The following is a 9,756-nucleotide window of genomic DNA, read 5'->3' as shown; positions in this document are numbered from 1 at the left end:
CATCTTCCCAAAATATAATCAAATTAAATAAATTATTTGTCCTTAAATTTTTTACCTGAAAAGTCTGACAGTCGAATGCAGATAATTCTTTCCATCATGATCAATGGAAAATAAATCCCTGCAAAATGTAGGTTGTCGTTAAAAACTTGAATTTGAGATTTTACTTATTTTGTAAAGATAATTTTGCATGTACAAAAATAGAAAACAGGTACACAGGTATTGCGCAAAAAGATAAGAGACATTGATTTTTGTCCATGTGAAGAGTGCATGATCAGGGCGATGATTTTGTGCAAGCATTTGTTACCACAACATCACTAAATGCTCTGATAAAGGAGGTACAAATGAAAAACTATTAATAAAGTAGAAAAACAAATCATTGTATTTGTGACTTCGAATGTATATTGATTGGGTGGATTTTCTGCCAGTAAATGTCTTTTCTCTTTCCCGGATCTCATCTTGTTTTCACTCAGATAGCAATATATGTAACTACACACATTCATAGGGCCACTCGCCCCAGTTTTGATCTGCTGTGCAAAAGTAAAATCTCAAATTCAAGCTTTTAACGACAACCTAAAATTTGCAGGGATTTATTTTCCATTGATCATGATGGAAAATAATTTCTTTTCTAATCCAAAATGTCACCAAAAGCATCCATCTTCCCAAAATATAATATAATAAAAAAAGTATTTGTCCTTAAATTTTCACCTGAAAGGTCTGACAGTTGATTTTTTCCATCATGATCAATGGAAAATAAATCCCTGCAAAATTTAGGTTGTCGATAAAAACTTGAATTTAAGATTTTACTTTTTTTTTGTAAAGATAATTTTGCATGTACAAAAATAGAAAACAGGTACATTCTGTATTGCGCAAAAAGATAAGAGACATTGATTTTTGTCCATGTGCAGAGTGCATGATCAGGGCAGGGGAAATCATTACGTCACGCCCCGAGATGACCAATGGCAGCGTCTGTCTTCCAGCCTATGGCCGTGCAGTAGATACAACGAGCTCTGCCTCCGTCCTGCAGCAGTGACGATCACGATAGCAAGCAGAGGGGATAATCAGGACAAACCGCTGGATGTTCTATGAAACCACTTGGTAGAGCCGAAATATTATTTTACGAGTAGTCAATGAGCCTGCTGAGCTCGGAGCGCTCTGGTGGTTTAGCCGAAGACAACAGCCTGCGTGACGGGGGGGAGGAGACCTGCACGAGCTGACGGCCCGCTGCAGTCTGAATCCGCGGTAGACTCGCCCCACTGCTGGTTGATCATCGACGTCGTTTGCCCGATCTAGGTGCATACCCCCCGTTGAAAGAAAAGAAGGCACAGGACCCCCCAAACCGTGTAAAGCCCCGCTGGTGCAGCCCCCCCCCCCCCCCCACTGTTCGCTGCTTGGCAGAGCATACTAGACATGATCCAAACGGACACATTGGTTCATTTGTTTGCCGGAGGGTGAGTCAGAAAACTAATTTTATTTAATGTTAATGTTTTCTCCACATCAGCGGACTTGTTTGGTTTAATGTAGCTAGCTAAAAATAAATAAATAAATCCGTTTTTGTACGCGGCGCGCACGTTCGTGACTCGAACTTCCTGTCCTCCTGTCGACCCTTCAGAATAAGAGCATATAGCTTTGTAAAATATTAACAGAAACGTGACACAGAGAGCGACATTTAGCGCAAGTCGGGGTTCAGTAGTAGCACACGGTAATTCACAAATGTTCGATAATAACGTATTAGTTTTCAGGAACGACATTTTTACGCTTTTATTTGGAAGGGGAAAATGGGTGTATTTCCGGAACCCGCTCTTATTATTTTATTTCTATGGATTTCTGGCTCAATAATATCATTGTGAACATTGTTCATTCATTAAAAAGCTTATCATGAAAGAAAATGCAAACACAGACAAGGGATTTCACACATTTTCCTTTCACAGTTAGTTTAACTGTCTTACTTTGAATCCATTATATCTCCCATGTCTCATCACAGCCCCGTCTCCTGTGTTGTTATCTCGATCATGTTTATGAGATCTGAGATGAACATGAGACTAGTTTTGAACAAATTCATTAAAATCATGTTTTTTTTTGCAAACCCTGAGTTGTAGGCCTCAGCTCAGTGCTTCCTCCCACAGCAGACAGCACAGCGCCCTGAAAGTAGGCCAAAGGTCGCTGGTGCCTGTAAGCATGAATGTGGGTCGGTCACTTGAAATGTAAATATAGCTGGTGCTGCTCAAAAGAGCGGAAGGCTAGAGGAATTCATATCGACAGCCAGGATACCAGAAAACACCATCGTGGTGCTATAGAGATTTCGTATGTTTTTTGTCACTGCGAAAGTCGTCATCTTTGTGTGGGTCTGTCGGTGCAGGTCGTATTACAGAAAGCACCAAGCCTTTGGTGAAATTGGAGAACATCAACAAGCGTGGAGCGCAGCCACAGAATATTATTTTAAGATGAACTTGACAGGGTTTTGCTACTAAACATTCAGGGTACAAAAAAAAAAAAATGAAACCGATGACTTGCGGTATTTGTGCTGTAAAACTGCATATCAGATGAGGATTGAAACGACGTCATTGAAAGTGGCTTTTGTAGGTTTTTTTTTTTAACTTATGAATTGGGTCAACACCATCAGATGCTTTGGGGCTGGCTTGTTTTTGGCTTGAGCGGTTATGTTTTTATTTACGGTGTGTGTGTGAGAGTCCAGCTGGCCACTTAAACAGCACTCCTCATTTTCACGGCCTTCTCGGGTGATGCAAGTCGGTAAAGTGGCCAAAATGTCCATTGAGCTGTGAGATGAAACCAGTCATATACTGGTAATTGTCGGCTCTTTGTGCTGTGTTTGAAGTATTTGTCTGTTTCATCACAATATATTTCCAATTTGTGCCCCTCTTTATTCCACTATCCCCTTCATGCGCATCCCTACTGCCGTCTAGATGTGGAGGCACCGCCGGTGCTATTCTGACCTGTCCTCTGGAGGTTGTGAAGACGAGACTGCAGTCCTCTTCCATCACCCTCTACATCTCTGAAGTCCAGCTCAGCACCGTCAACGGAGCCAGTGTGGCCCGGGTCGCCCCTCCAGGGCCTGTGCACTGTTTCAAGTAAGGACAACGGTGCTAAATGCTACTTGTATGATTAACCTGTGAGATGAATAGTGAATTAGGGGAGGTATGACGAAGGTCAGCCCATTAGTACATAGACTTGAAGCAGCCTTGCCACATGCAATAAGGGTAGATTTAGTTACAAACAGCGATGTTGTTGACCTGTTAGCCAAACGAAGCGCGATCCAGAAATAGCTGCGACGCACGTTGGTGGCCTTGCCCTCTGTTTACCGTGTTGCCCCACACGTGTCTCCATCTGTACTTGCTAACATGTCCTCCATAAGAGGACGTGGATTTCAAAACTTCACCTGTCTCTGCAGGACAATCCTAGCGAGAGAGGGACCCCGTTCGTTCTTCAGAGGACTGGCACCTAACCTGGTGGGTGTGGCACCTTCCAGGTATGTACATCGTCACCCGCGTGATTCTGCAGGCGGTGCTTATCCTCTCCTGTCAACCAAAACATTTATGATGCCTGCAACAACACCAGGAAGCTTCAAGGTGTAAGATAAGATGGATAAAAGTCTAGATTCTCTCTCCTCTTTAGCCAAATCCAACCCAGCCAGTGTTTTTATTTCTCACTGGCCCCTTGCTTATTTACCACAGGGCGATATACTTTGCAGCCTATTCAGCAGCAAAGAAGAAACTGAGTGATGTGCTGGAACCAGACTCTACCCCGGTGCACATGCTGTCGGCTGCGATGGCAGGTAATGGTGGCTCCTACCCCCCTAACTGTCTGTCTGTCTGTGTCCATATGTCCGTCTGCCCGACCAGTGTAAATCACTGATGCATTTTTGATAAAACAAATCATTTAGTCAGTTTGTCTCCATCACACAGATGTTATTTTCCCCCCTCATAATTTTTTATCACAATGCAAAAATACCCCCGATTCATTTTCTTTTGCTCTTTTACCCCCCCACCCCCCCCCCCCCCACACACACACACACCCCTCCCTTACCATAAGAATGTGTGGGATGGTAGGAGCTTGGCAAATGTGGAAGCCCGTGAACAGCTAAAGCATGCTAAAGCTAACTAGGTAATAACGTGTCATAAGAAGTCATTATTCATGTCTACGAATATCAAAGATATGCAGGAAGGGATTCATCGGAAAGCACAGCTTTGAGACTGTAAGGATCAAACTGACGCGCACATGGAAACCATAACAGTCACGCAGCATCATAACTTATTTTAAACCCATTAACCAGGTAATACTCCATCTAAGCCAATCCCAATTCCTCTTTCTAAACCCCCCCCACAACCATTATGAGGGATCGTGGTTGAGATAACCTGGTCCTCACAGTTTCCGTTGTGCTTTCCTGCTGCCTTAGTTCCCTCCCTTTTGTCATCCATTATTTTATTTCTCCTGCCCCCCCCTTTTTGTCCTCTTTTATTCTTTTGTTTTGAGGCCTCTCCAGAGGACTCTGTAAATGGTTTAACATCCCAGTTGTCACTTGAACAGTGTGGTCTGGGCCCCCCTTCTTTGCTCTGTGTGTATAGAGGAGAGAGCACAGCCCCGAACGGTCAACAGGGGCCCCTGGCACTCAGGCGGACACGTCAGGTAGCACCCCGTTTCTTTACACTGGTATGATGAAAAACCATGGCGATTGTTATGAACATTAGAACATTCATAATGGCTAATCATTTATAATAGTAATAATACCATTTCTCGTGGCAGTGTGTTTGCTGCTTTGTAGTTTTAGGCTGTTAATGTAACGTTTTGTTTTTGCTACTTCCCTCCCCTTAGTTTTCCTCCTAAAGGTTAACTAATGACACATAGTTTTGTCAGTCTTAAACTCCACATAAAGAAATGCTAACCTTGTCAGCGCTACAGGAGACTGTAATGTCTGTGTTCCCTTTGGTCATCTTTTTTTTTTTTTTATTAGGACTACACAGAAAGTTCAGAGCAGATTTTCTCTGGGCAGGTTTTCATTGTCTGGGAGTCTCATTATGAGGCTCAAACAGATTAATGGCAACCAGATGATGTTATTAACAAACACTTGAATTATGATGGGATGTGATGCTCCTGTCTCATCCGGCTGTTTCTAGTCAAATGAATGGATGCAATGATTGATTATGTAATAATATTGACAGGCCTAGTCATCTGTACATCTCGCATTTTCCCCGTCAGTTCTTTGCTACCAAGAGGCACAGATTACATCATTACTAGAATACTAATAAAGCTGTGTTGATGCATGTCAGTTTCCTTTAGATGTTTAGCTGACATGTTAAAAAAACGTTGTAATGTTTATAAAATAGATCAATAAAAGAGAAAAAAATTCAACTTGAGCTAAAAATATTCACAGAAAATAATAATATCACGGACTATCAATGATCGAAATGGGAGACGCTGCAGTTTATCTTCATAAATGCGCCTCTCGCCACCATTGTCCATCGGTTGGAGGAAGTATCGACGAAGACAAGGTTAGCATTTCCACCTGACGCTCGTTATTTACCAAGTTGGGATTGCTTTTTGGGGAAGGATGGGGGGCAGTTCCCTTCTCTGTTCCAGCTCCCAGCAGTGGGGGGGGGGGGGGGGGGGAGTTGAGGGTGGATGTGACTGCTGCTTGTGTGTGACTGGTACAGAAAAGCCTGTGTCTATTTTAGGGCTTTACTGTAAAGCTTTCCCCCCCGCGTGAATGGGTGGGAGAGCCCCCCCCATATCTGCAGGCTACGAGCTGCAGCGGGGAAGAGCTGGAGGAGCTTTGCCCCTCCCTCGTGAGTACACGCATAGATGCTACTTCTCTCTTCTTCTTCTCTTCAGCTGACCTGCATCCTCCTCATGCAGTTGCCTTCACGTAGAAGTGACTCGGGTGTTTCTAGACTTGCTTTACTTCCTCTCTGTACCCCCAACCCCCCCCCCCCCCCCCACACACACACCATAGCAGAGGAGTGAATAGTCCAGTAACACAGTAAATGGCACACTACATGTAGATGTGAAAGTGCCACTGCCACCTACTGTAGCGGATGTGCAATTACACTTTACTCTAGTACGGTAGTGAAAAACGCAAACAGTAGTTTCGCCGTGCGTGTTTCCCTGGGGTAGCTCACAACAGGGCGCGGGGACACACCCCCATCTGCCTGACATGTAATCTAGTTAAATGGACAGTCTGAGAATATCATTCCGACAGGAGCAGGTTCTAAAGGGTGACGGTCGCCTTTTACACGTTAAAAGTGCCGTATTAGAAAACACGCTGCCTCTGTCATCAGCTACTGTCAGGCACCTTGGTTTTTTTTAAGCTACGGTATGTTAGTTATTGTTTGCATACTGGGTAGTATTTCACGTGATCGATATGTGAATACACAAAAAGCATGCAATACATTTAGCTCTCAGTCCATGACATTAACGCAGACACGTCTCAAGCCGTCCACACGGTAGCTCTCCGCTCCTGGTTAGTGACGTCCTTTTGCGGCGTAGTGAATGTTGTAGCTGAACAGATTGTGCTCTCCCGCTTCTCTCTCTGTATTAGTCTTGACCTCTGACCGTCTCTGAATTCCTTAGGCTTCACCGCCATCACAGCCACCAACCCCATCTGGCTGATAAAGACCCGTCTGCAGCTGGAAACCAGGTGAGGAAACCCAATCGGCCAATGAGGATAATCGCAATCTCGATGCCATCCAAGCTGTGTTATCACGGGACTTTAAAAGAAAAATCTCTCTGTGCCGCCAGAAACCGGGGGGAGCGGCAGATGAATGCGATTGAATGCATGCGGCGGGTTTACCGGACGGACGGGCTGCGAGGTTTCTACAAGGGAATGTCGGCATCGTACGCCGGCATCTCTGAGACTGTTATCCATTTTGCCATCTATGAGGGCATCAAACGCAAACTGCTGCAGTCCAGGGCCCACGACCGCATGGGCGAGGAGGGGGCCGTCAAGGACATCTCGGACTTTGTGGCCATAATGCTCGCGGCGGCGACTTCTAAGATGTGCGCCAGTTCCATCGCCTACCCTCACGGTAACCTTTGATCTGGTTGACCTGTTGAAATGCCGATGCTGGTGATAATACGTATTGATCTCATTAAAACGTGGCATAATTATTGAAAGGTCTTTTTTACACCAATGATTTTGACTTGTGTGTATATGAGGATGTTGTGTTTTCCATTTTTCACCCATATAATTGATTGTTATGTAATTATTTGAAGGATTTTCATCATTTTAACTGGGCAGATGGTTTAAACTGTTGGGAAATTAGAACCTTCACTGGGGGGGGGGGGGGGGGTTAAACAGCCATCATATGAACATAGAGCCAAAAAGTGATTGGCTTAGTTTAGCTTAGCTTAATTAAGATTAGGCTACCCTGGATCTTGTTTGCTTTCTTTATAAATGTAATAAAATTATTTGTCCGGGGAGAAAACATTGAGGCGTGTTGCATCGTGTTGGAGGCGGGGGCTCCTTTGTTCTTATTGGATAATATCATGTTCCACTTGGACTGGTTCCGATCGCTTCTGCTCGCTCGGCCGGCTTGTGAGGGCGTGTCTGTACGAGTGCCGCATGTCTTGAACGCTGTTTCTTCTCCTTACAGAGGTGATCCGAACGCGGCTACGAGAGGAAGGCAGCAAATATCGTTCCTTCTTCCAAACATTGGTGACGGTGCCGAGAGAGGAGGGATACCGGGCGCTCTACCGCGGCCTCGCCACGCATCTTGTCCGACAGATCCCCAACACCGCCATTGTGATGGCCACCTACGAAGTGGTGGTCTACTTCCTTGGCTATTAGCTCTTCATTCAGTTTTTCCTGTCTGATCGCTGCTGTCTCAAGCTGGGGAGGAGGGGCTAACCGACTTCTGTAAAAAAACAAACAAACCTGCCATACGATTAGGAGCCGCGACAGACTAATGTGTTCCCTGCTGGCCCGTGCCACACCGGCGCTTTGTCCTGCCAATCTAACTGGAAGCAAAACATAACCTCCTTTCGAGTGTTCAAGTCACCTGAACCGCCCGCCTGCCGCTAGCCCCGCTTCAATGGCCTGGCGTTCACACGCAGCGGTGCAAACCTGCCAAACTCGTGACATAACAAAGGCGAAGTTGTGATGATCTGTCGCTCAAACACAGGCTTGAGAAGCTGTGCGCTTCTACCTGTGGAGGTAATACTCTGACGTTGGGAGTGTGGTAGAGCTACTGTACGATACCGACGTTCTATCGTTGGTATGATCAAGCCGCCCAACCTTTGCAAATCGTTGCTTTTGTTTATCGTGCAATTTAACTTTGTTAAATATAGGTGTTATTTGGCTAAAGTTTTTCTCTTGTGGATGTAAGTTGCTGTCATTCAAATATTACATGAAAGTCAGAATTTTAGGAATTATTTTTACGTGAGCTTCTTATTGGAGCGTTTATTAGCATCAAATCGCTCCTAAACGTGTCCCATGTAGTAAAGTTATGATTCCATCTCTAGTCATGTTAACATTGTTCCTAGCTTTCTGTCAAATCATTTCTATTTGTTCCAAAGCACACTGTTTTTGTTTTATTTGAACGCTCAATAACAGAAATTCAAAGTAATCTGTTACTGAAGCCTGTCTGAATTTGTACCAAAGCAACTTGCTATTTTTTTTTGGCGACTACTTGATATTGTTTATGATCAGATTATTTTACATCGGTGCACGGCCTCCTCGTGCAATTAAAGTCTGCACAGTTTAAAAGTAATTTATTTCACCAATTACACAGAATCATCTTGAATTTATTTCCTTCCTTGCAAGATTGTTTCACAGATTAACTAAAAGCTGTTGCACCTTTTGATAGTCTTTGATTTCCAGTCTCCGTTGATACTTTTATCTCGCAGTGTTGGAAATTAACTTGCTTTTAAGTCTCCTTTTACAAACTAGACTAAAACTAGACTAAAATGTCTTTGGATTCATTGCAGTGATTGACATCAAATTACCAAAATCTGGCTTGAACACAATTGAACATTTCACTTGTGTCTGTGTATAATTCAGTATCTTTTTTGCCGGCCAGCCATTGACATATTTGTTTTTCAAATAAACATAAATAAAAATCCACTTACAACTAAGTGGATGAAAATCTTCGTCTTTTTTCATTGTTATTTTTTTTTTTTATAGCCTCTCAAGGATGGAGCCTTTAAATATAGATGGAGTCGGGGTAGATCTTAAGTTAAAATACAAAAGTTCTGTGCTGATCCAAGCTGTATTTTCTCTTGGAGAAAAAATATCTTAATAGCATTTATATTACTTTGCACTTACTTTTAAGCACCGACAGAGGGAGCCAAATACTTCCGAACAAAATTTATAATCGCAAAAGATCAATCAATCAAGATGCGTGTATGTTTTATTTGTATGATTAAAAACAATAAATACAAATATTTAGAAACAATTGCAGTCATACAGGCGAGTGCTAAATTCAGCCATGTTTTGTATACTTAATAGTATTAAATTATTTTAAATAGTAATATAGTATAATATAATAGTTTATGGTCGCATTATAATGCTGTGCTCTATAAATTGAGTGAACTGAATAATCAAATTACGGACAGTCTTTGAATCCACCATCCAGGCCTCAGCCAATAGCGTTAGAGCTGAATGCTGCGTTGTAGTGGAAACGACCAATCAGGGCTCGCGTCGCGGAGTAAACGCACACTCGGCAATCGGGACTCGGGACTGGATGCAACGGGCTGGTCTTTACGGCAACAAAGAAACGGTGGCTCCAGCGCCGGACCGTAAGAGAG

At 43.5% G+C, this 9,756-nt stretch overlaps 1 protein-coding gene across 1 annotated transcript; it reads left to right on the top strand.

The window, feature by feature from the left end:
- The first annotated feature begins 1,407 nt into the window (after positions 1 to 1,407).
- slc25a36a (solute carrier family 25 member 36a) lies at positions 1,408 to 9,068 on the top strand. The gene is made up of 7 exons (XM_068748694.1): positions 1,408 to 1,448; positions 2,922 to 3,086; positions 3,407 to 3,484; positions 3,690 to 3,790; positions 6,583 to 6,649; positions 6,751 to 7,037; positions 7,605 to 9,068. The coding sequence occupies exons 1-7, from the start codon at positions 1,408 to 1,410 to the stop codon at positions 7,796 to 7,798; spliced, it is 933 nt and encodes a 310-aa protein (XP_068604795.1). The 3' UTR covers positions 7,799 to 9,068.
- The last annotated feature ends 688 nt before the right edge of the window (positions 9,069 to 9,756 follow it).

This window comes from Brachionichthys hirsutus, chromosome 15 (genome assembly GCF_040956055.1).
Source record: "Brachionichthys hirsutus isolate HB-005 chromosome 15, CSIRO-AGI_Bhir_v1, whole genome shotgun sequence".
NCBI classification, from domain to species: domain Eukaryota; kingdom Metazoa; phylum Chordata; class Actinopteri; order Lophiiformes; family Brachionichthyidae; genus Brachionichthys; species Brachionichthys hirsutus.
The sequence above is the reverse complement of the archived record's forward strand: the minus strand, read 5'-3'. Positions and strand labels throughout refer to the sequence as shown.